General features: G+C 41.5%; 1 protein-coding gene across 1 annotated transcript in view; it reads left to right on the forward strand.

Moving 5' to 3' along the window:
• The window catches only part of LOC311504301 (calpain-15-like), a gene marked incomplete at both ends in the record, with an annotated part of 41,274 nt that overhangs the window by 7,258 nt on the left and 7,275 nt on the right, over nucleotides 1-26,741 (forward strand). The window contains 6 exons of the mRNA XM_084567320.1: nucleotides 296-519; nucleotides 1,109-1,234; nucleotides 6,526-6,678; nucleotides 14,857-15,018; nucleotides 15,115-15,335; nucleotides 15,448-15,617. Coding sequence (XP_084423446.1) covers nucleotides 296-519; nucleotides 1,109-1,234; nucleotides 6,526-6,678; nucleotides 14,857-15,018; nucleotides 15,115-15,335; nucleotides 15,448-15,617 — 1,056 coding nt within the window. The remainder of the gene's footprint in view (nucleotides 1-295; nucleotides 520-1,108; nucleotides 1,235-6,525; nucleotides 6,679-14,856; nucleotides 15,019-15,114; nucleotides 15,336-15,447; nucleotides 15,618-26,741) is intronic.

The following is a 26,741-nucleotide window of genomic DNA, read 5'->3' on the forward strand; positions in this document are numbered from 1 at the left end:
TGCCTAACACTGCTCCTGGGCAGACACTTTAGCTACGCAGAACAATAAATCATTATTATTATTATAGTAAAAATCGCAACAAAATCAATAGGGATCCTGCAACTTCGTTTGCATGGACCACTAATAAGACACTCAGACTTTCTTGTCAGGTTATTTTGTTCAGAAACATATAAACCTTGAGTCACATCAAACAGTTGGAGAGCAGTTTAAAACAACATCTTGTTACAAATTTACCTTTCTCAGTGAGTCATACCTCATGACTCATATTTCCTCCTTCTCTTTCCAATCATTCCAGGCCCAGAGGAAACAGCTATGGGTGCCGCTTATTGAGAAAGCGCTGGCCAAACTCCATGGATCTTACTTTGCCCTGCAGGCGGGGCGTGCTATGGAGGGCCTGGTCACGCTCACCGGGGCCCCCTGTGACTCCCTCATGCTCCAGGTCAGCTCCACCAACCCCCGACAGGGACCCATCGACACGGACCTCATCTGGGCCAAGATGCTTAGCTCCAAAAAGGCTGGGTAAGAGAAGAAGGGGAGGGGAGTTACTCCACACAGAGTAGATGTATTAATAATAAATAATAAACATCTCACTTGAGTCAATATCTTCTAATTGCAACTACAAACAGAAAGGTGTTACAAAGGTGCTGAATGCCAATTTGCAGTGTGCGTCTGTCATAAAAGGTCTCATAATCATCACTTTGATATGGGAGCTTTCAAGCGACATGAGAAAGCTAGCAGAACTCCAAAGGGGCCAAATCATCTGTGGCCAAACTGCAGGTCCATCTGCCAGAATTCAAGTGGTGTTTAATATATCAAAGGACGGGAACAGCCTGGGAAATCAACACATCATTCATAGACTGTAATAAACACCCACCAAGTTCATCACCAAAGAAGAACAGAAATCACAAACTGAGGCACATCACTGGGATATATTAGCCGTGAAAACAAATAACGGGTATTATTTTAGTTGGAGCTGTGCTCTGCTGCCAAACTTGGAGATTAATTCTTGAGATTTTAATTCCGGAGCTTTCCCAGTTAAAAGGGAAAGATTTAATTAAATAAGAACATTATTTGTGACTGTTTACTAATGATGATGCTTGTTTCTTAGGTTTCTGATGGGTGCATCATGCGGGGGCGGCAACATGAAGGTTGACGATGTTGCCTATGAGTCTTTGGGTCTGATGCCTTGGCACGCGTATTCCATCTTGGACGTACGGAATGTCCAGGGTTACAGGTGGGGGAGGATTCCTCTTTTTATGCCTCCATTAGTTTTTATCATGTCTTTGAAATGACTGTTTTGTCAGCATCACACCCGCATATGCTTTAAAATTCCACAGTTCATTAACTTCAACAGAACACTGGGGCACCATTTTAGAGTAGTGTTTTAAAACGGGAACTTCGTATGGAGGACAAGAACTGCCAAAATGAATGAATCAATAAATAAATGAATGACTCCATAAATTAATATGCCATTATATGTACCAAAAGTGGTATAAAAACATAAGAGACAGTTTTTTCTAAATGTGCCATGAATTTGCTTCTGTATTATTGTATTATAACTCCTCTGTTTCATTAATTGTTTGGGTGATTTTTACATTTATTTGTTTATGTATATTTTCATATACTTATTTCCTGTTCTTTAATATTTATACAGTTATTTTTGCATGAGTCATTTATTGAATGCTTATTTATTTTCGGTTTTGGCAGTTTTGGTCCTCGGTTTTGGCTCTGAGGCCAAGAGAAGAGAGGAAAAGTGTGAACAGATTCATAACTGTACAGTTCTATATACTCAAGAAGTGAAGTAATTAAAGAAAAAATCCAGTTTATTTCAGGTGGACATGTAAGCATTTTTTTAGAAAGCTAATGATACAGTTTTAGTTCTTTAGTTTTAGGATAATTTTGGATGAGTTCAACCGTGGTTATAAGGAGAAAGTAAATTTGTTCCATCCATTTGCTTGCTTGGTGAAAAAAATAAGTTGAAAGTTAGCCTGCATCTCTAAATTAAACAAAATATATTCATATAATTCCTTTTCTTTCATAGGACGATCCTAAAAAGTCTTTTATCTTTCCTTTACTCATAAAGAATACTTGGCTATATGATTTTAACCTGGAAGCCAAACCAACTTCCCTACTCACACATTTTTTGTGTCAGAAGTTGGTCTGGAACCACGCTGTTGGGAAGTGATTATGTTTGGACAAAGCCCTTCAGTGCCTGTTAAATCATTTAGATTAGATTAGATTAGATTATACTTTATTTATCCCACAACGGGAAAATTCACCCGTTACAGCAGCAGAAAGTGTAATATACACCACGGAAATAAATAGAAAGGCAGAAACACAATAACAAGGAAAAAACAATTGTTGGGCCTGGTACTAAGGCACTCAGTATTGGGGTTTGGCTATCATGAATAATTAATAATTATCAAAAATAATTATTTATTATTAAATAATTGGATCTGAATTACTAGATCACCTCGGGGCACCACCCTTCTAGGAAGGGAAAAGATAGCCAATTAATCAAAACAGTCTCATAAATTATGCTAAATTGTCAATATAGATTTCTGATTAATAATTAACTTAATAACTATAACCAAAATTACCACGTTAACAACTAGTTAAGGTTGAAGGAATTTGGAGTTCTTGGCAGTGTAGAGGTTGGCAATATTCACTCTTGTGCAACATTAAACAGACAGGTATGTTTAAAAGACATTTATTAACAAGAATAAAATTAAACATACAAGCTAAAGTGTACTCAATACAGATGTGTGTGTGTGTGTGTGTGTGTGTGTGTGTGTGTGTGTGTGTGAGCCAAAATGGCCGCTGGTTGTGGGTGTGCCAAGATGGCCGCCGGTTGTGGGCGTTCCAAGATGGCCACCGGTTGTGGGCGTGTCAAGATGGCCGCCGGTTGTGGGCGTGCCAAGATGGCCGCTGGTTGTGGGCGTGCCAAGATGGCCGCTGGGGCCTTGAAGTCTTGAACACAAAGGAAACAAGATGGCTGCTGAGTGGGGACACTCATGTGCCGTGTGCTGGCCAAATGCCTTGGTGGAATGTGATAAGAGGTGCCAGGTTAGAGAAAGGATGGTTAGTTTAGCATGCAAGAGACCCTGAGTCTATGTGTTGCATAATCTAAACTAACATCAAATCACTATACTAAACACTCAATAAAACAAATATCACATCAAATCAAAGTTTAAGTTCTATGCTTTGCTTAGCTTAACTAGGCCCAGGTCATACTACCAGATTTGGTGGAAAAGTCAATTTCTGGTGTGTTGCTCCTTTAGCTGGCAGTTCCTGATGGAAGGCCAAACTGGGAAAAGTTGTAGTCCTTGCTGTGTTTTCCTGATGGCAGACGTTGGAGGGAAACTGGCCGCTCCTTGAAGTCCTTTGAAGTGGCTTGTTAGCAGCTCGGTGCTAACTAGCCGTGTGGCTCCTGTTGTTTGGGAGTTTAGCCTGCAAACCTTCTGTTTGTTGGCTAAAAGACCTGGTGTAGATTCCTCAGCAGGATCTCGCTTCGCTGCTGTAAGGAGAACAGGCCTGGCACCCAGCTGCAGCCGAGCGGCTGGGGGTCTCCACGTGAAGGTGTGGAGTTGTAGAGGGTAGGAGGGTAAGAGAAATAAGAGAGAACACTGGCAAAACAGCGCATTTTATATGACCTGATGACCTCAGAGGTCACATGCCACTGTCAGCCAGTGAACTGCTTGGTCAGTTTCACACCTGGAGGATTGTGGGAATCTGGTGCTTCCCTTTGTTTCCAAGACAAAGGCAACCATGTGGTTAACTTGATTATGCGTGGTGAGCTTCCATAGCTCACCACCAGGTTCAGATCCCAACACAATCAACAAAGGAATAAGACACAAATATACAAACAGTACTGTTGTAAGAAATATTGCGAAGTAAGTGGTAAAAAATAAATATAAATAACAGTGCAAGGTTTTATACAAGATAAGAAAACTAAATATTGCAGTGTAATGTGACCTGAAATGATATAAAAAATATTTCAAAGTGAGTTAAGTGATATAAGTAATATAATATTGCAGGGGTAAACAGTGACCACAGTGACTATAACCACATGATTTCAGGTAATGCAGGTGTTGTAAAGCCTGATAGTGGTCGGGATGAAGGACTTGCGGACTTGCGGAATTTGGGTAGGTTTGGTAGGTTTATGCAGTGGCAGCCGACACGAGCGTAACAGTGACACAGTCATCCATGTCTAATTGGCTGCCAACAAAATCGCTCTGATTGGTTTTAAGACATTCCAATTGTATGCTAATTTTTCTTATTTCTCTACATTGATTGAAACATGCCTCAGAATGAAATCCAGTAACCAAACTCATGATAAGAACTGAGTCTGTTTTATATTATACACTGGAAAGAAAAGGTATTCTAATTTAAAACCTCATTCATTCTTTGTGAAAGTATTTCTTGAATCACTCAGGCGTAAATGGGCTTGAGGACAGTTGAGAACAGGTGCATATCAGTTCAGGGCAGTCGTGTGAGTTCACACAATGGAGACTTCTTCTGTCTTACCCTTGAGAGGAAGCTGAGAGTTAGTAGCCAAAAATCCCAGGTGTAATTTACTTAAGAGCCGCACTCAGCCAACTGAGTGGAAGATTTTGTCACAGCACCTGATCTAAAATGAGCTCCTATTGCTAGGAGCTTGAGGAGATGAAAACGGTGAACCCCGTTTTTCAGAAAGCAGGGACTCTTCAATATGGTTTTCCATTATACCTCCTAAGACCTTCACTGTATGGGGGAGTCACTAAAATGAAATGGGTTGTTAAAATGTAGGCGATCTTCCATAAAAGGAGCAATATGAGTCTGCAGAGATGGGGATGCTCAGAGCCATAGAGAGAGAGAGTTGCGACACTCCCATAGACCTCCGTTGTAAAAAATGGCGGCGCTTTTAACCGCCTACTTCCGGGATTTGAAAAGTTCCTAACACTGTCATTTGGGCGTTGGACCTCATTCACTTACATTGCTGCGCATCGAGTTGTTCCAGAGGTAAGTTGCTGAAATATCGATCTCTTTTGAATTGTCAACTGTCTATATTGTTTCAGAGACCCTTTGCGATGCTTATACTGGTCTTCATTTGTATGCACAGCGTAATTATTTATATTTTATCTTGGTTGTTTCAACCAATTTTCTAGCATTGCCTGCTACCAGCGCGACTTCCCCTGCTGTGAAGGTAGTTCGGTAATGAATCGCTACCACCTTTATAGCAACTTTTATTTAATTGAATTTTGGGATATACTAACTTTTCATTACGTGACGTGTTGGCTGTACTTAAAGGGGAACTCCAGCGCAAAATGAACCTGGGGTTAATAACACATGTGTACCGAGTTCGACCATTCTCTGGTATTTGTTTTCACGCATTTGTTTTGTTAGTCAAATGTGACCAGTTTTCTTGCAAACCGCTAATTAGCGTATGACGCTAGCCTTCGGGGCACACCTACACATAAGTACCGTTCATGTCTGGCTTGCATATCCAGGCGGGCGCCATCTTGGGGAAACTGAACTGTCTGTTGCCGGAAGCATAGAGAAGCACTGAACGAAGAGAGTTCAGTTTCCCCAAGATGGCGCCCGCCTGGATCTGCGAGCCAGACATGAACAGTACTGTGTTCCTTTTTTAATAAACTGCCTGTATACTTGCAAAGTTCTCAATGCTTCGGTTTACATGTAGAGACCCTAGTTATGCTACCGTGTAAGTGTGGTGATATTGTGAGCCTTGTTAGTGGTATAGAAATAGCGATTTCTTTTTATGTGTAGGTGTGCCCCGAAGGCTTTGCAAGAAAACTGGTCACATTTGACTGGCATGAAAACAAATACCAGAGAACGGTCGAACTCGGTACACGTGTTATTAACCCCAGGTTCATTTTGCGCCGGAGTTCCCCTTTAATTTGTTGTACTGTTCCTGTTCCATGTTCACTTGGCTAGTGTACAATTTGCCCAGCGCTACTTGCTGATGCTTGATGAGATGCTGATAGATTGCTATCCCATGCCATGAGCTCGTGATCAGGGTATGTCAAGGCATTGTCGTGACTCGTGATTTGAGCGAGGGTTATTTAATTAGGAATGACGGGAATTTTAGGACTGGCGAGTTTGAGTGGTGAACGCTGAGGTTCCCCATCTCTTAACTTAAACTTAAACTTATCTAAGTAATATAAGTGTTTCGTTGTCACCCTGCCTCTCCAAATGCAAAACTGACATTAACAAAACTGCAATAATGTAATAACAGCTGAAAAAGTACTTGGGTGTGTGTTTTATTTTATATTTACCGTTCAATAATGCAATCGCTGCTGTCTGTCCCATAGAAGAACATGACAGTCAGAGTTTAGGAACTAATTGGGTTTACATGAATCACGTGACAGCCATAGCGGCGACATCAAAGAGTGTCGCAACTCTCTCTCTCTCTATGGCTCTGGGGATGCTACATTGAGTGAAAGCTGTTGCCGTGTTAACTGGTTCTTTTATTTGTCTCTCCGTGTCTGTTTATTATCCTCCTCCCTACCTGTCACTTGGCTCCAGGTTGCTGCGGCTGCGTAACCCATGGGGTCGCTTCTCGTGGAAGGGCAGCTGGTCAGACGAGTCGACCAAATGGTCACAGCACCTCCGTCATGAGCTGATGGCGTACAGCAGCGGTGAGGGCATCTTCTGGATGGAGTTCTCTGACTTTATAAAGTAATAATCATAATTACACACATTCTGAAACCACTTTTGACTTGTTTATAGGAAACAATGGGTTATGGATCAGAGGGACAAATGCAGTGCATAATATCTTAAAGCTTGTTTGCAAATGGGTTAAAGGGATAGTTTGGTTTCTTTGGTAAATGGTAGGTAAGCCCGGTGGTTTTGAGGCAGTGTAACAGACTAGTGGCTCACCCAGTCCATCATCATTGTGATGTTTTTGCATGATGTTTTTACACTCATTGTCTGTGCTCATTGGTGTGATTTACTCACTTTCTTGTGTTTATTCCACTGTGGTTAAAAATGTATACTTCTTTTGATGATTTATCCCCTGAAATATTTACCCACCACCAGCTGTTGATTTACCCACCACTAGGAAATCTTATCGGAGAGCAAGCCAGTGAAATAACACCAAATGTCCTTTTATAAGACGGACACACGTGACGTGATTTTACTGACCATCTGGTATCGACACCATATTGAATGTCAGTGTTGTTGTGTGTAATACGTTGCGGTTGCTGACAAGCGCCTCATACACTGGTTTCTACTTCCTGGTGTTGATATTGTTGGACCTGTGTACTAAGGCACTAAATATTGGGGTTTGGCTATCATAAATAATGAATAAATATCTAAAGTATTTATTTATTACTAAATAACTGGATCTGAATTACTAGATCACCTCGGGGCACCACCCTTCTAAGAAGGGAAAGGATAGCCAATTCATCAAATCAGTCTCATAAAATATACTAAATTGTCAATTTGGATTTCTGATTAATAATTTAATAACTATAACCAAAATTACCACATTAACAACCAGTAAAAGTTGAAGGAATTTGGAGATCTTGACAGTGTAGTGGTTGGCAAAATTCATTCTTGTGCAACATTAAACAGACTACAGGTACACTGAAAAAAATGTACTTTTATTTACTTGGGAAAACCTAGGAAAGTTTTTGCACTAAATTAAATTCAAAAAGGCGATCATCAAGTAAACTTTACTTGCAGATATAAGTTTCTTTTACTAGCAAAGCTGATGATTATTAATATGGTCATTGAATTTTACTCTCTCCTTCTTTGTAAGTTTTACAAACTGCTTCAAACTGAAATATCTCACCTAAATCTCACCTAAAATCAATGGCTTTTCAAGGTCAATTTTAAAATACTTTTTTACTCTTTTATTTATGGACTATATTTAAGTAACATTTTACATACTTTTTTCTGCGGTTCAAATTGCCTGAATTTGTTCTTAATGTTTTTATTTATTGAAACAATGACTTTAAATAAAATGAGGCAACTGTTTAATTTAACAATACCTTTATTTTTCTTAAGTGAAAAAATCATTTTTTCAATAAAACATTCTCCAACAAGTTTGCATGGCAAAACAACAAGGTATAGTTCACCATTAAATTTTCGTCATTATTTACTAACCCCTTTGTCAATAGAAGGATTGGTGAAGCTTTGTTAACATCCGTGTTCTTCTGTGAGTTTGAGAGGCGTTTTTTCCGCTCGTTCTTTCCGCAGTGAGCGGTATCCTCGCTTCAAACGTCCAGAAATACATCAATAATCAATCAAATGTCTCCATACTGCTCGTCTGAAGTAATCCAAGTGTACTGAATCTGGAAAATACTAGGCCTGTCATGATAACAAATTTTGCTGGATGATATTTTGTCCCAGAATTTATTGCCGATAAACGATATTATTGACATTATTTTGAGACCATTTTTTCACTAATGTAATGATAATATGGCATTATAATGCAAGTACACCCTTTCAAAAGCAATACACTTTTATTCTCAGGAGTATTTAACATTGTAATTGGAATGTCAAGAATTTTTAAATATCCTAAATAAATAAAACAAACGTAATGTAGCGAACTGCACTCTCTGTAAGTGCACACCATTTTGAGCTGTTTCGTTTCTATTTACTTCAACGACCAAACACCTCAGTGAGTGTTGACTGTCAGGGCGAAGGCTCCTCTGTATGGAGTGAAATTAGTCCACACATGAAACATGACATTCACAAATGTGTACAACGATTTGTGTGTGTGTCAAACAGCATGCACATGACAATATATCGAGGGCGGCAAAATTATCGAATTTGTTTTCATTTATTGTGTGATTAATTGATTTATTGATTATCGCAACAGGCCTAGAAAATACAGACAAAAATAAATCAAACCTCATCTGAACTAGATTTTCATATCAGTATAAAAGTCAACTTAAAATTATGAAGTACAAAGCATTACACATTTTGTTTTACCTGAATAGCCAGATGGTTTTGCTTGTGACACAGCTTTCTGTAGCTGTTGCTCGACTGCTGCTTGACTTCTTGAATTCTTGACTGCTGCTGCTTGATTTCACTGTGTTAACTGCGGAAAGTTGTTGCTTTGGGCTTAAGGACAAAAACACAAAGACAAAATAATACATTAAAACTACAGAATACCTCCAGAAATACTACATTAAAACTACAGAAACCAAAATAAACTGTACCACAGTCAAACCAAGGTATTTTTGATAATATGCTGTCAAAATATTTTAAAAGGTCACTCTGATCTAAACAAATTACACATCTTTCATACATCCAGCATCAACGAAGGATTAATCATACAGTCAGTCCCGTTTTACACACACACACTCTCTCACACACACACACACACGTCTCACTGCAAGTGCAAAATAAAAAGAGGTTAGCTGGTTAGCTAGCAACACATGTTGCACATTATATAAATAAATAAAACCACCGTCAACTTTAGATTAAAAGAACATGCTATACGTTTCATAAACACAAAATAAACCACTCCTTTCGTATAAAATTAAGATAATTAATAAAAACTATGGTGGAGCTCATAACTTGTGCACTTACCAAGGGGACAGCGAGGTCCGACTGCTGTACCCCTGGGGTGTATGACCCAAGTCCACAGGGACGTTGCGTTTAGTGACCATAGTAAAATTAAGCTACAGTGATATTAGCGAAGCGCATACGCGCTGTATGCGCAACACAAGGTGCATGCGCGGACTCAAAACACCCAACACTATTAATAAAACTTACTTGGTATTTCTAGGTTCATGTGCAATGACTATGAAACCTTTGAATATTATGTGAAAATACAGTGGTGTGTGAGTGTGTGTGTGTGTGTGTGGGGGGGGGGTGTACATTAAATAATAATGGAGCAGAAGCTGTTGCAGCTGGAAATCAGCATTGATCCACTGTGCAGTTAGACTGAGCATATTTGTTTTTGTTTTTATAAGAAAAAATGGGTGCAGTGCACCTTTAGTTAAATAGCGCTGTGCTTTTAAGAAAGATTGAAGCTGTGCACGGCTGTGGATGTGCTGCGCTGCATGGGCATGTCGCAATAAAAAGTGAAAAAACAAAACAAAAACATGAACGTTTGTTGCTGTTTGTTTTGTACGACGGCGTATTAGGGCCACATTAAGGAAAAAAAAAATCAGAAACTTCGAGAATAAAGTCATAATTTACGAGAATAAAGTCGTTATTTATGAGAATAAAGTCGTTATTTATGAGAATAAAGTCATATATTACGAGAATAAAGTCGTTATTTATGAGAATAAAGTCGTTATTTATGAGAATAAAGTCATATTACGAGAATAAAGTCGTTATTTATGAGAATAAAGTCATATATTATGAGAATAAAGTCATATATTATGAGAATAAAGTCGTTATTTATGAGAATAAAGTCGTTATTTATGAGAATAAAGTCATATATTATGAGAATAAAGTCATATATTATGAGAATAAAGTCATATATTATGAGAATAAAGTCGTTATTTATGAGAATAAAGTCATATATTACGAGAATAAAGTCATTTATTACGAGAATAAAGTCATATATTATGAGAATAAAGTCGTTATTTATGAGAATAAAGTCATATTACGAGAATAAAGTCGTTATTTATGAGAATAAAGTCATATATTATGAGAATAAAGTCATATATTATGAGAATAAAGTCGTTATTTATGAGAATAAAGTCGTTATTTATGAGAATAAAGTCATATATTACGAGAATAAAGTCATTATTTATGAGAATAAAGTCGTTATTTGTGAGAATAAAGTCATATATTACGAGAATAAAGTCGTTATTTATGAGAATAAAGTCGTTATTTATGAGAATAAAGTCATAATATTCTAACCTGTTGTTTTAGAGGAAGACAGTTGGTAAAATGAGGGCCGTGGAGGATTTTGTGGAGTTGTACTTTAGGATAGGTTTCACAAACAAGGAGATACTTAATCTTTTGGCACATCAGCATCACATCATTATAAGTATTAGGACTTTAAAAAGAATATGCAAGAAAATGCATCTTTTCCCGAGAAAGAACCAGACGGACTTGGAGGAAGTCGCTGCTTTTGTGGAGGGGGAAATGGATGGAACTGGTCAACTGCAGGGTTATTATCGGTGGATGCGTCAGCGGGCCATTCAGAGGGGTTTCATGGTGTCTCAAGAAACAATCCGACTGATAATTAAGATTCTGGATCCAGAGGGAGTCGAGCTCCGGCGAGCACGGCGGATAAATAACGACTTTATTCTCGTAATATATGACTTTATTCTCATAAATAACGACTTTATTCTCATAAATAACGACTTTATTCTCGTAATATATGACTTTATTCTCATAAATAACGACTTTATTCTCATAAATAACGACTTTATTCTCGTAATATATGACTTTAGTCTCATAAATTATGACTTTATTCTCATAAGTTACGACGTTATTCTCGAGGTTTGTGATTTTTTTTCTTCCTTAATGTGGCCCTAATACTCCGTCGTAGTTTTGGAAGTGCAGCAGATAAATTATTAGACTATTTTTTTTTTTTTTTTTTTTTTTTACCCGCACTGCCTTTGCGATCTACCGGTCGATCGCGATCGACGGTGGACACCGGCACCGTCACTCGGAAACTTCCTTGCTTGGTTGTTTGGATTGCAGGTGATAAATTAAACCCGACTTTGCAGATGCACGCCTCTTGAAATTTCACCATCACACGTTTTGCAAATCGCTATCAGTGGGTCTTTATATATTTATATAATCAGTGGCGGTTCTACATTGAATTAAACCCCGGGCGAGACCCCCTCCGAGCGCCGAGCGAAAAGAACATCCATGAATTGCAAATTTAACTTACACGCTAAGTGTCTGTCAGTACACGCTATGCTAATCTATCTTTCAGAGAGGAACAATTAGCTCCTTGGTTACTGCCTCGAATTCTATGCTTGGCTCACTTTTAGTTATGACTGATTAAACTATGTTTTGACACAAAATAGAGTTGTAGCAAATGGCAAATGATCATCTTTGAACTACCTACAACCTACAACGTGATGGAAATAAATAATAACTGAACTTGTAACAGTTTTGTTGCAAAGCACAATCTAAAATTAGATCTGGTGTTTGTTAAGACGAATTGTTGTATAAGCATTGCAAGCATCATAGCATAAAGGCTAACAAATGTATACCAATAATTGACATTAGCCCTTCATTCATGACATGGATACTGTAATCATACAGAGAGAACATAGCATACCTTTTCTTTAAAAAAAGAAAAGAAGAAGAGGAGAAACGAGCAAAAGATAAAGGTATGCTATGTTCTCTCTGTATGATTACAGTATGTCATGAATGAAGGGCTAATGTTAATTTGTGGTATACGTTTGTTAGCCTTTTTGCTATGATGCTTGCAATGCTTATACAACAGTAATTCGTCTTAATAACAAACACCATTCATTAATACGCAGGATTAGATGTTACAATCCCTTGTGCCAAAATCCCAGGCAAAACACATTTAGAGGCCCTGTCCAGCTGAGAAACCCTAACAAACCTACAGTCATGTGATATGACGCTTAACCTACAATCTAAATGAACTAAGTAAATGCTCCTGACTTGTATGACCCGCTCAGCAGCAGACGCTAACTCAAACCTTGTGAAATATAAGTTAACCAAATGCTACTGGCTAGCTTAACCTAAAATCTAAATAAACTAAGTAAATGCTGCTGGCTTGTAGGCCCACAGAGCAGCAGAGGATAATTCAAACATTGTGAAACATAAGCTAACCTAACACTGCTGGCTTGTATGGCCCGCTCAGCAGCTAACCATAGCTACCAAGCAACATGAAGGCATCAGGAACCTGGCCTAAACAACAGCAGTATGCAGCATGTCATTGGGGTTTTCAAGTGGGCACCTCCCTTCACCGATGTTTTCTTAACAGTGAATTCCAGCGTCCTGGAGTCACCCCCCTCCACACTGCCACTGCAAAACCTGTTTTTCTCACCATTAATATAATATTAATAACTAATATTTCAATAATTAGCCTAGTCCTTTTATGAATCACGACACAAACAAATCTACCGTGGTTTGCCCCGTTGCTGCGGACTAAACCACGAAATAAACAAATCTATTGTGGTTTGCCCCGTTGATGGGGACTGGAACACAAACCAAACAAACAGGTCTAATTTCACCATAAGATTGTGCTTTGCAACAAAACTGTTACAAGTTCAGTTATTATTTATTTCCATCACGTTGGGTCCCGTAATTAATTTAGGTAGTTTCAAAGATGAACATTTGCCATTTGCTACAACTCTATTTCGTGTCAAACATAGTTTAACCAGTCATAACTAAAAATGTGCCAAGCATAGAATTCTGGGCAGTAACCAAGGAGCTAATTGTTCCTCCCTGAAAGATAGATTAATATAGCGTCTAATGACAGACATTTAGCATGTAAATGCATGTTTATTTAAATTTGCAATTCATGGATGTTTTGTGTAAGAGTTATATTGTAGTCTACGGTCTTTTGATGTCAGTTTCAGGAGGGGGGTCTTGCCCGGGGAGTAATTCAATGTAGAACCACCACTGGAAATATGTCCACATGGCAGACATGCCCGTGCTGGCTGTGGTTGTTGCTTGCATCATCACAACATCCTGTTTCGGCCGTGTTGTTTCAGCGATAAAAGTGACCGAATATTCGGCCAACGAAAAATTTCGTCCGAAAATGGCCCAAAAGTGCATTTTCGGTTTCAGGCCGAAAATTTTCGGTGGCCTAATATTTGGTGCATCCCTATTTTAAAACATTGTTAAAATTAAAGCATGTCGAACCTTAGGTATGTTCTTATACTAATAGTAGCTGTTAGTTGAAATTTATGAAATTGTTATTTTAGCTACCATAACCTTTTCCATTATTAGCAAAATATCATCTGTAAAGAAAACCTGATGTTATTAATTTACTGATGTTTTTGAGTTAATTTGATTTTGTCATTCAGATACGTCATCTTGTAATGTTGAATGCTCCTGCACAGGCAAGAAGAACATTGCTAACGAGCCATGATCAGTGATGGAATGATTAAATTAGTATAGGCTAAGAAGATTAGTTAATAAGATATGTTTAGGCAAAGAACTGTAGGCGTTCCCTTCTCTTTTCGCAAGAAGAATTTAGAAACCCGATCCAAAAACGCCCTGAATAATTAACAGATAAAACAAGAGGGACACGCTCTTCTCCGCACTTTTACTTTTTAACTTTCAACTTTCTTTTGACTTGTATTTATAAGTCCAACACAGCTGTCCTCCTGAACAACTGAAACCTGAAAAATGTGTTTCATCCAAGACGCTCATCCTATTTATCCTCTGTTTTGTCCTGTATGATGCACCTACAGTCTGTGTCTCCCTGGACTTCTTTTAGTTTGGAAAATTACAAGAGCACAGCCTGTTGGACAAATAACAAGCCACTAAAATGAACTGATCAAGTGGACAAAAAGGGGCGTTGATTACTGATAACATTTCAGAAAGATTCCACTAAATACAAGGACAGATGAAACGCTAAGAAAGAAAAGGTTTTATTGACAGACAATTTTGTCTGTATTGATCAAAACCAACTGTAAAAGAGCAGCATTACTGCATTTCCTTCCTCTTTTCTTCTTGATTGTCAAGGAGCGAGGTTAGAAAGTGAGGAAACGGAGGATAATGTCTCTTTGGGGCTCCATCTTTGAGGAAGAGGTCTGATATGTTAGCAAGGTGAAATTTTGTTTGTAAAGCAGCATCCTCTTAGGCTGCATTAACATTTAAGAGTTGCTGGTGAGGCATAGAGACTTGGCTTGTGATAGGAAGCGATCAGCCGCTCACACTGCACATGTAGACCTTTACTGGTTAGTGCCGTATATCGACTCAAGTTTTTCCCTTGTACAGGTACTTTAACTCAGTGGACATCTGTAAGATCCACTCAGACTGGCAGGAGGTGAGACTGCAAGGCTGCTTCCCCAGCAAAGCCAGTGGGTCGGTCACAGTTACAGCCCTCACTGTGCTGAAGAGGACTGCACTGGAGTTTGCTCTCTTCCAAGAGGGAAGCAGGTAAATGAGACATAAAATCAGCGTTGTACAGCTTTTAATTTCCCTCTTGTTGTTTGTTCCATCTCCTTATGAATCTCCTCCTTATCCTCTCTGCAGGCGCTCAGACACGGCAGACAGCCACCTGCTGGACTTGTGCATCATGGTGTTCCGCGCCTCCTTCGGTAGTGGCAACAAGCTGACTCTGGACCGTCTATTGGCCCGCAGCAAGCGCGCTGTGAAGAAATTTGTTGACTGTGATGTCATGCTGGAGCCAGGGGAGTATGCTGTGGTCTGCTGCGCCTTCAACCACTGGAAGATCAACGTCAGGGGGGCAGGAGGTGCACCAATGCCTAGTAGGTGGCAATATGGAACCAGACAGTTAAACTCAAACACACCGACAGATATTCTCCTGAAGAATTATTCTGAGGCATCCTCCTGTTTTGCTTCCAGTCTTAAGCTCCACCAGCGGAGCAGCACGGCGACCCAGCCAGGACTTCCCCGGCTACATCCTTGCCATCTACAGCTCCCGACAGGTGATAATTAAGCAGGGGCAGGCGGCCGCCACCACACTGGCCGACGCCATCATCCTCCTCGTGGAAAACGAAGGCGAAAGACACGAGGTGAGGCGCTCAAGAAGAGAAGAAGGTCTAGAGCAGGGGTCGGCAATTAAGTTTGGCCTCGGGCCAAATATTTTCCAAGCCATTACATGGCGGGCCACAACCAAAACAATGGCTAATATAATGAATTAATAGGGGAGGAGGGGTGATAATGAAAATGATAGGCGATCTTGAAATGACGGAGCAGACGCACTGAGACATTCAAGCGGGCTGATGTAGGTTAAATTTGTGGACTGACCATTGGGGGCGCTATTAATTATATGCCTGTTTGTTAAAAAAAAAAAAAACATTTCCACTTGTTGCTGTTAGCTGTCCGAAAAAATGGCACTATCAAAACATCGCAAGAGAAAAGTTGACAGCGAGAACAGGATCTTTCATGATGAATGGACAGAGAACTATGCCTTCATCCTCCCCAGTTTTGTTAATGCAAAGCCCACATGCCTGATCTGTAACGAGGGTGTCTCTGCATGCAAAGAGTACAATATTAGACGGCACCACGAAACGAAGCATGCTAATTTCAAGGTTGCATTCCCTCAGAAGACAGAGGCACGAAAGCGCAAAATCGAAGCCCTGAAAGGTGCTTATGCACACAGCAACAGGATCCTGGTGCGAGGCCTCACATCCCAACAGAAGGTAACTAGTGCATCTCTGAAAGCGTCCTGGGTGCTCGCAAAGCACGCCAAGCCATTCACTGACGCAGAGGTCTTCAAGGAGATGATGGTGACAGTTTTGGAGGAACTTGATACCAACAAGTCGATGGATGATGTGATCGCGTCAGTGAAACAGATGTCGCTCTCTGCGAGGTCCGCTGCCCGCCGCATAGAAGCGCTGTCTGATGCGGTGCAGGGTGCAATTGTCGACGGTGTCAGTCACGCAAACTACTTTTCCTTAGCCATTGATGAGAGCACTGACAACACAGATGTAGCCCAGTTGTGCGTTTATGTGAGATACTTTGATGAGAAGGATTTCAAGGAAGAGCTGCTGTCTCTAATTCCATTAGAAGGGCACACCACTGGAGATGCTATATTTGCGAAACTGGAAGAGTTGTTTCAGTTGCATTCATTATCATTTGAGAGGGTTAACCTAATCGTGACAGACGGGGCTCCTGCTATGGTGGGAAAGCACAGAGGTCTGGTGAGCAGGCTGAAAGAACTCGCCCCCCAAATGCACGGGCTGCACTGCCTCATCCACCAAAGTGTCCTCTGTGCCAGACTGAATGGCGAGCTAAAGAATGTTATGGACAAAGTGATGAAAGTCATTAATTTTGTCAGAGGTACATCAAGCACCCAGCATAGGCTTTTCCGACAACTTGTGGCTGAGTCAGCAGATGCCGCCCACGATGACTTGCTGCTTCACAATGATGTGCGCTGGTTAAGCAAGGGGAAAGCACTGGATCGCTTCTGTGCGCTACTGAATGAGATCAAAGCGTTCCTTGGAATGAGCAAGAGCAAGGCAGCAGCTGACCATCTTATCCTGCTGGAAGATGAAAAGTTCATGTCCAATGTAGCGTTTTTATCTGACATATTTGGCCACCTAAACCTGCTTAACCTTCAGCTACAGGGGAGAGACAAAACCATCGTGGACATGGTTGAAAAACTGGAGTCATTCACGAGGAAGCTTGAGATACTTGAGGCAGACATATCTGCCGGCAGGCTCCTACATTTCAGCACACTGAAGAAGACAGCAGGAGAAGTGACGGAGCTGATGGTTGACTTCATCAAGAGGCTACGAGCCAACTTCACTTCTCGGTTTGATGACTACTCCATCCCAAAAGACATCATTGACTTTATACGTGACCCTGCAGTAAAACCAGCCGACAACTTCTCTTCCCTGGCGAAAGAAATTATCCCCTCTTTAGATCAGGCTGCGCTGGAAATGGAAATTATTGACTTCCAAACCACCTCAGTTGTGCGAGATGCGCTCAGAAGTGCGGAGTCCGTGAGTGCCTTTTGGATTGGCCTACTATGCTCCGAGGAATACAGCAACCTCAAGAAAGTCGCACTTTACATTCTGACAATGTTCCCTTCCACCTACGTATGTGAGTCGTCCTTCTCAGCTATGAATGCAATAAAAACGCACGAGAGGAATAGACTGACTCACCAAAATCTCGAGAACTGCCTGAGGATTAAAGTGACGTCTATTTCACCAGATATCCAGAAAATAGTGGCCAGCGGGAGATGCCACTTTTCACACTAGGTGAGTAATCTAAACCAGCTATTGTGTCTAAAATCTGAACTGTAGCCTATTTTTAATGAATGTCTCGTTGTAGGCTAGGCATAATTCAGGCCTACAGTAAATGTAGCACGTCTGCTCTGTCGTTTCAGGGGCCGAGCACTCCAGCCCATGGTCGAGTGGATTCAGATTTTTTGCTCTGATTTGCTCCGATTTGACAGTGCAATGCATTGTTATAAGTTTACATTTTTGGTGCCACCACAGTCATAGAAAGGCCTAGCCTAAATAACACGCACGCTACGTTTGAAATTCGTGTTTTACTTTTCACAGTTCTATGTACGTAAATGCCTATGTTTGATGTCTGGCTTGTTTGAAGAAAGTCGTGTTTTAATTTTCACAATAATATGAAGCCTGTCCGTTGTTTGAATGACAACTTGTGTTTTAGAGACGAGTTTGGAGTTTCAGCACCAGGCACTGTCCACTGACTTCATTTGTTTTTGCATGTTGAGCGTTCGCGCTGCACCTCGCTGATGTGCGTATTCACTCTCGTATCCAGTTAAACAAATACGCATTTAGATTGAGGAAATTTTTCTGTTCTGGAAAATGAAGTTTCCAAATAAAGAGCATTTTTGAGACTGGCAGTCCAATTTTTAAAAAGTATATTTTATATTTTTATTTTCTTTCTCTAGTTCAAACAATCTCACGGGCCAGATGTCTTTGCTTGCGGGCCACATCTGGCCCGCGGGCCGCCTATTGCCGACCTATGGTCTAGAGGATAATGTAACCCAGGATTCAGTTAAATGATCTATAAATGTATGATGCTAAATAGCTTTGACTTTCCCTGTCTTCTCATCTCCTTGTCTCACACACATACACACAGTTTCATCATCTTTCAATGTGATATTACATTCCAGACCATGAGTATTTCAACAGGAACCCATTCTTTGTTCTCTGGGCTCTGTGCTTCAACACACTCAGTGTTGAGTAAGATAATGGATACAGAATTAAAGTCTCTGCTTTAATGTGAATGGGTTTCCATCAGCACGCAAAAAGTGGCATGCTAGATGAAGCTCTCAACACATATTTCCCCAATGTGTAGACGTTCCACAGTAACAGAAACAAAACCAAGAAACATACTCAACTTTGTGGAGAAACAATTGCACTCAACGAATCCCTGAAGTCTTAGACCAGGGGTCGGCAATTAAGTTTGGCCTCGGGCCAAATATTTTCCAAGCCATTACATGGCGGGCCACAACCAAAACAATGGCTAATATAATGAATTAATAGGGGAGGAGGGGTGATAATGAAAATGATAGGCGATCTTGAAATGACGGAGCAGACGCACTGAGACATTCAAGCGGGCTGATGTAGGTTAAATTTGTGGACTGACCATTGGGGGCGCTATTAATTATATGCCTGTTTGTTAAAAAAAAAAAAAACATTTCCACTTGTTGCTGTTAGCTGTCCGAAAAAATGGCACTATCAAAACATCGCAAGAGAAAAGTTGACAGCGAGAACAGGATCTTTCATGATGAATGGACAGAGAACTATGCCTTCATCCTCCCCAGTTTTGTTAATGCAAAGCCCACATGCCTGATCTGTAACGAGGGTGTCTCTGCATGCAAAGAGTACAATATTAGACGGCACCACGAAACGAAGCATGCTAATTTCAAGGTTGCATTCCCTCAGAAGACAGAGGCACGAAAGCGCAAAATCGAAGCCCTGAAAGGTGCTTATGCACACAGCAACAGGATCCTGGTGCGAGGCCTCACATCCCAACAGAAGGTAACTAGTGCATCTCTGAAAGCGTCCTGGGTGCTCGCAAAGCACGCCAAGCCATTCACTGACGCAGAGGTCTTCAAGGAGATGATGGTGACAGTTTTGGAGGAACTTGATACCAACAAGTCGATGGATGATGTGATCGCGTCAGTGAAACAGATGTCGCTCTCTGCGAGGTCCGCTGCCCGCCGCATAGAAGCGCTGTCTGATGCGGTGCAGGGTGCAATTGTCGACGGTGTCAGTCACGCAAACTACTTTTCCTTAGCCATTGATGAGAGCACTGACAACACAGATGTAGCCCAGTTGTGCGTTTATGTGAGATACTTTGATGAGAAGGATTTCAAGGAAGAGCTGCTGTCTCTAATTCCATTAGAAGGGCACACCACTGGAGATGCTATATTTGCGAAACTGGAAGAGTTGTTTCAGTTGCATTCATTATCATTTGAGAGGGTTAACCTAATCGTGACAGACGGGGCTCCTGCTATGGTGGGAAAGCACAGAGGTCTGGTGAGCAGGCTGAAAGAACTCGCCCCCCAAATGCACGGGCTGCACTGCCTCATCCACCAAAGTGTCCTCTGTGCCAGACTGAATGGCGAGCTAAAGAATGTTATGGACAAAGTGATGAAAGTCATTAATTTTGTCAGAGGTACATCAAGCACCCAGCATAGGCTTTTCCGACAACTTGTGGCTGAGTCAGCAGATGCCGCCCACGATGACTTGCTGCTTCACAATGATGTGCGCTGGTTAAGCAAGGGGAAAGCACTGGATCGCTTCTGTGCGCTACTGAATGAGATCAAAGCGTTCCTTGGAATGAGCAAGAGCAAGGCAGCAGCTGACCATCTTATCCTGCTGGAAGATGAAAAGTTCATGTCCAATGTAGCGTTTTTATCTGACATATTTGGCCACCTAAACCTGCTTAACCTTCAGCTACAGGGGAGAGACAAAACCATCGTGGACATGGTTGAAAAACTGGAGTCATTCACGAGGAAGCTTGAGATACTTGAGGCAGACATATCTGCCGGCAGGCTCCTACATTTCAGCACACTGAAGAAGACAGCAGGAGAAGTGACGGAGCTGATGGTTGACTTCATCAAGAGGCTACGAGCCAACTTCACTTCTCGGTTTGATGACTACTCCATCCCAAAAGACATCATTGACTTTATACGTGACCCTGCAGTAAAACCAGCCGACAACTTCTCTTCCCTGGCGAAAGAAATTATCCCCTCTTTAGATCAGGCTGCGCTGGAAATGGAAATTATTGACTTCCAAACCACCTCAGTTGTGCGAGATGCGCTCAGAAGTGCGGAGTCCGTGAGTGCCTTTTGGATTGGCCTACTATGCTCCGAGGAATACAGCAACCTCAAGAAAGTCGCACTTTACATTCTGACAATGTTCCCTTCCACCTACGTATGTGAGTCGTCCTTCTCAGCTATGAATGCAATAAAAACGCACGAGAGGAATAGACTGACTCACCAAAATCTCGAGAACTGCCTGAGGATTAAAGTGACGTCTATTTCACCAGATATCCAGAAAATAGTGGCCAGCGGGAGATGCCACTTTTCACACTAGGTGAGTAATCTAAACCAGCTATTGTGTCTAAAATCTGAACTGTAGCCTATTTTTAATGAATGTCTCGTTGTAGGCTAGGCATAATTCAGGCCTACAGTAAATGTAGCACGTCTGCTCTGTCGTTTCAGGGGCCGAGCACTCCAGCCCATGGTCGAGTGGATTCAGATTTTTTGCTCTGATTTGCTCCGATTTGACAGTGCAATGCATTGTTATAAGTTTACATTTTTGGTGCCACCACAGTCATAGAAAGGCCTAGCCTAAATAACACGCACGCTACGTTTGAAATTCGTGTTTTACTTTTCACAGTTCTATGTACGTAAATGCCTATGTTTGATGTCTGGCTTGTTTGAAGAAAGTCGTGTTTTAATTTTCACAATAATATGAAGCCTGTCCGTTGTTTGAATGACAACTTGTGTTTTAGAGACGAGTTTGGAGTTTCAGCACCAGGCACTGTCCACTGACTTCATTTGTTTTTGCATGTTGAGCGTTCGCGCTGCACCTCGCTGATGTGCGTATTCACTCTCGTATCCAGTTAAACAAATACGCATTTAGATTGAGGAAATTTTTCTGTTCTGGAAAATGAAGTTTCCAAATAAAGAGCATTTTTGAGACTGGCAGTCCAATTTTTAAAAAGTATATTTTATATTTTTATTTTCTTTCTCTAGTTCAAACAATCTCACGGGCCAGATGTCTTTGCTTGCGGGCCACATCTGGCCCGCGGGCCGCCTATTGCCGACCTATGTCTTAGACCTATAGACACCTGCACACACTTCATACTTTTACTGATGATTCTCTTCCAGGCCTTTATTGCATCCACCTTCAGCTCTTGCTTGAATTAATGCGCTTTCTGTCTATTATCAAGGGTTTGACTTAGCCAGTCCAAGGGTGATCCACCTCTGCATCCTGAAAGTCTCTTTAGTTGCTTTGGCTGTATATTTATGGCTTTAGTCCTGATGGATGATAATGAGTCCTCTAATGAGTTTAACGCTCCCATGTATCTTTGCATTCATCCCGTGGCTTCCCTCAGCAGTGGGATCATCAATAAATGCTGGTGTGCCAGTTCAGCGGGCAACCATTTTGTTTGCTTTGGGCCTCCCATCATGTTGATAAGAGGGTGATTATTGTTTCAGCAGTCTGCAGAAGTTGCTCCACAACTCGGCTTGTTTGAAAACAAGTTCATCTCTATCCTGGAGGCAAACTTGACTCGATTAAGTGATTCGGACTTGTGCTCCTCGCTCTTCCAGCTACCCAACTGCTGATTTTGTCAAACCAACTACTTTGATGTATCTCTGACAGATTTATGGATTCGTAAGCCTCATCATCATCGTCTTTATTTCATTGCTTCTCTTACTGGCTCCGCCTAAGTCTGAATAAACTCTTTTGCACAGGAGCTAACATTGAAACAGCATTCATCCACTATATACTGAAGAAGTAAACTTTGAAGAGACATTGGCATTGACACGTCTGGGGCAATTCCAGCCATATGTTGTTCTCTCCTGTCTCCCTCAGCTCCCCTGCTGATCAGAGTTTCCTGCTCATACTCCCTTGTCTACCCTCCCCGTCTCCTCTCCCCTGCTGATCAGAGCCTTGATCATACTACCTGAGTGGCACTCCTTCGTCCTTTTGCCCTTTTGTTCTGACCATGTCTGGGAGCCACCCCTGCCCCCTACTAAGTTCACCCTCCTGTGTAAAGTTGCCCTCGACTGACCAATATACATCCACTATACGATCTATTCAGGAACTGTCTGCAACCACACCTGGGGACAGGGTATATCTGTGCTCTGGCCCTGCATTCTGGGTCAGTCTCCGGTCTCGGACCCACTCTGTGTCGGTAGGCTCACCATGACCTTGAACTCCAATAAACTTGCACCACTTCAGCAAACTTGTAACTTGGGCTCTATATGTTAAAAGTGATATTCATCTTTTGCACACAGTTCTTTGTAGAGAGATATAAACTGACTCAAATTAAAGCTGATACTTCGCAATCCCTCATTATGTTATATTTCAAATTGAATGTGTCAAAGCACAGAGTCGTAAGAATGAAAATATATGTTGTAAAACTTTCCAAATACTTACTGCACGGACTGCATATGTCCGTGAAACTTTGGGAAGCCTTGCAACTCTGCGAGCCACTTTCTTACCAGAGTCCTGAATCCTGTTCTGCTTTTAAATATACAGTGGCTTGCAAAAGTATTCATACCCCTTGAACTTTCCCACCTTTTGTCACATTACGACCACAAACATGAATATATTTTATTGGAATTTTATGAGAAAGACTGACAGAGAGTAGCACACAATTGTGAAGTACAAAGAAAATTATACATGATTTCAATTGTTTTTACAAATAAAAAACTGAAAAGTGCAGTGTGCAAAAGTATTCAGCCCCCTTTTCTCTGAGTGTAACCAATTGCCTTCTGAAGTCACCTGATGATTGCTGAATGATCGAATGTTGACCTAATGACTAAATAGAGTCCACCTGTGTGTAATCTAATCTCAGTACAAACACAGTTGTTCTGTGATGGCCTCAGAGGTTTGTTAAGAGAATATTGGGGAGAAAACAGCATCATGAAGTCCAAGGAACACACCAGACAGGTCAGGGATAAAGTTGTGGAGAAGTTTAAAGCAGGGTTAGGCTATAAAAAAGGTTTCCTAAGCTTTGAACATCTCACAGAGCACTGTTCAATCCATCATCCGGAAATGGAAAGACTATGGCACAACTGCAAACCTACCAAGAAACAGCTGTCCACCTAAACTTACAGGCTGAACAAGGAGAGCATTGATCAGAGATGCAGCCAAGAGGCCCATGGTGAACTGCAGAGGTCCACAGCTCAGGTGGGGGAATCTGTCCACAGGACAGCTGTTGGTCGTGCACTGCACAAATCTGGCCCTTACGGAAGAGTGGCAAGAAGAAAGCCATTGTTAAAAGAAAACCACAAGAAGTGCCGTTTGATGTTTGCCAGAAGCTATGTGGGGGACACAGCAAACATCTGGAAGAAGGTGCTCTGGTCAGATGAGCCCAAAATTGAACTTTTTGGCCTAAATGCAAAACGTTATGTGTGCCGGAAAACTAACACTGCACTTCACTCTGAACACACCATCCCCCCTGTCAAACATGGTGGCGTCAGCATCATGCTCTGGGGGTGCTTCTCTTCGGCAGGGACAGGGAAGATAGTCAGAGTTGATGGGAAGATGGATGGAGCCAAATACAGGGCAATCTTGGAAGAAAACCTGTTGGAGTCTGCAAAAGACTTGAGAGTGGGGTGAGGGTTCACCTTTCAGGAGGTCAATGACCCTAAACATAGAAGCCAGGGCAACAATGGAATGGTTTAAAACAAAACATATTCATGTGTTGGAATGGCCCAGTCAAAGTCCAGACCTAAGTCTAATCAAGAATCTGTAGCAAAATCTGAAAACAACCGTTCACAAACGCTCTCCATCTCTATGAGCTGACTGAGGTGTTTTGCAAAGAAGAATGGGCAAAATTTGCAGTCTCTAGATGTGCAAGACTGGTAGAGACATACCTCAAAAGACTTGCAGCTGTAATTGCAGCAAAAGGCGGTTCCACAAAGTATTGGCTCAGGGGGACTGAATACTTTTGCACACCACACTTTTCATTTTTTTATTTGTAAAAAATAAATAAAATCATGTATAATTTTCTTTGTACTTCACAATTGTGTTGGTCTTTCACATAAAATTCCAACAAAATATATTCATGTTTGTGGTCTTAATGTGACAAAATGTGGAAAAGTTCAAGGGGTATGAATACTTTTGCTAGCCACTGTACAAGTACGTGCGCCCTCTCTCTTGCATGCTCGCACACGCACACACACAGCTGCTGAAACGCAAGAAAACAAATTATTCTGGCTCTCTCGAACAGCGCTTCCCTAAAAGTGTTGTCACATTAGCTCGTGTTTTATAGGACGACAGTGCTTTTTAAGTGCTTAAATCATTCAGCTCTTCAGCTCTCCAGGAATCCACGCCTCACAATAGGTGGGCTGAGCACTCAGGGAGCAGACATAACAGCCACATTAACTATGTGGTGTACGCTGTTCAGTGCAGTGAGGAGTGTACGGATTTATACATTGGGGAAACCAAACAGCGGTCCACCTACACCTGAAGGACAAAGGACACTCCTTTGAAGATAACAACGTCCAAATCTTAGCCAGAGAAGACAGATGGTTTGAAAGGAAGCCATTTAAAGGAAGCCATCTATTCCCAGCTATCATCGGGCGAGAGGCAGGGGTACACCCTAGACAGGTCGCCAGTCCATCGCAGGGCCACACACAGAGACAGACAACCATTCACACTCACATGCACACCTACGGCCAATTTAGAATCACCAATTAACCTAATGAGCATGTCTTTGGATGGTGGGAGGAAGCCGGAGTACCCGGAGAGAACCCACGCAGACACAGGGAGAACATGCAAACTCCACACAGAAAGGCCAGCCGGCCCATGGATTTGAACCGGTGACCTTCTTGCTGTGAGGCATCAGTGCTAACCACCTCGCCACTGTGCCGCCCATTTACAATACAGTTTTAACTTCTGTCCCCAAGAAGTTTCAATCTCATTCACACCTTGACACTGGAGCCTCTGACGGACAAGAGTCGTTAGAGCACCATCGTTAGAGACTGTTTTGTCCCCCCTCAACAACAGGTAAGTACCCAGTCGTTAATGGAAATTAGCTGCACCAGTTTCTGGTTATTAGCATAACAAGCAAGTTTTTTCAGGAGGAGTTCCTATTTAAAGCTCAGACTTCCCACCAGTCCCCTAGAACTGAAGAAGCTACTCGGATGAGTGGTGAAACGTCTTCTCCAAAACTCTACAAGTCCAGTTGCCTTTTTTGAACCTTTGTTGGATAACTATGTGGTCAAATACATTTTTTTTGGTTATTAATAAATCATGTGAGCGGCCCTGAGTCGTGGGAAGAAAAAAGATCTTTGTATTATTCGTACATACGTATTGCTGACAGACATCTTTACACACTGGAACGTGTTCCTGGGCAATTGGACGTGAAACGACAGCAGCTAAAGCAGTTAGTGCCACTCATATTTGACCTTTGAAGGTCGCTCTGTTGCAAGCCAGACGCTTCACTCCTTTGCTCTCCGCTTTTATTGCTTTTATCTATCTTTTCCCACTGCAATCGATTCCTTCTGCTTATAAACTTATGGAAAGTGGATCCTGGACACCCATATATCACTTGGAGTTTTATTTTTGAAAGTTCCTGCAAGCTACCACTGTTATTTTAAAACTGTTTTACTTGGTGAGCGTGGCCTACAAGGACACCTATACCAGCTGCAGTGATTGGGATCGAGGAGCTAAGCTAAGCAAACCGAGCCAGGCTACTGCTCAAGATGCCTCCCTTTTCCATGGATGACTATCACAAACTGCTCCAGAAGATAGCAGTACTGGAAACAAAAATTCATCGGCTCGAAGTGAATGTGGAGATTAATGGACATTATGGGAATGAAACTACTCTACCGATATCCCCAAACAATGAAAGGGAACAGGCTAACAGAAAGCTAACTGGCACCACCACGACGCGGCAGGAGCCAGGTGTAAATGGCAGTAAAGCAACCTGTCCTCCCTGGAACTCTCTTGGTGTAA

This window comes from Chelon labrosus, assembly GCF_963514085.1.
Source record: "Chelon labrosus genome assembly, chromosome: 19".
Lineage (NCBI taxonomy): Eukaryota > Metazoa > Chordata > Actinopteri > Mugiliformes > Mugilidae > Chelon > Chelon labrosus.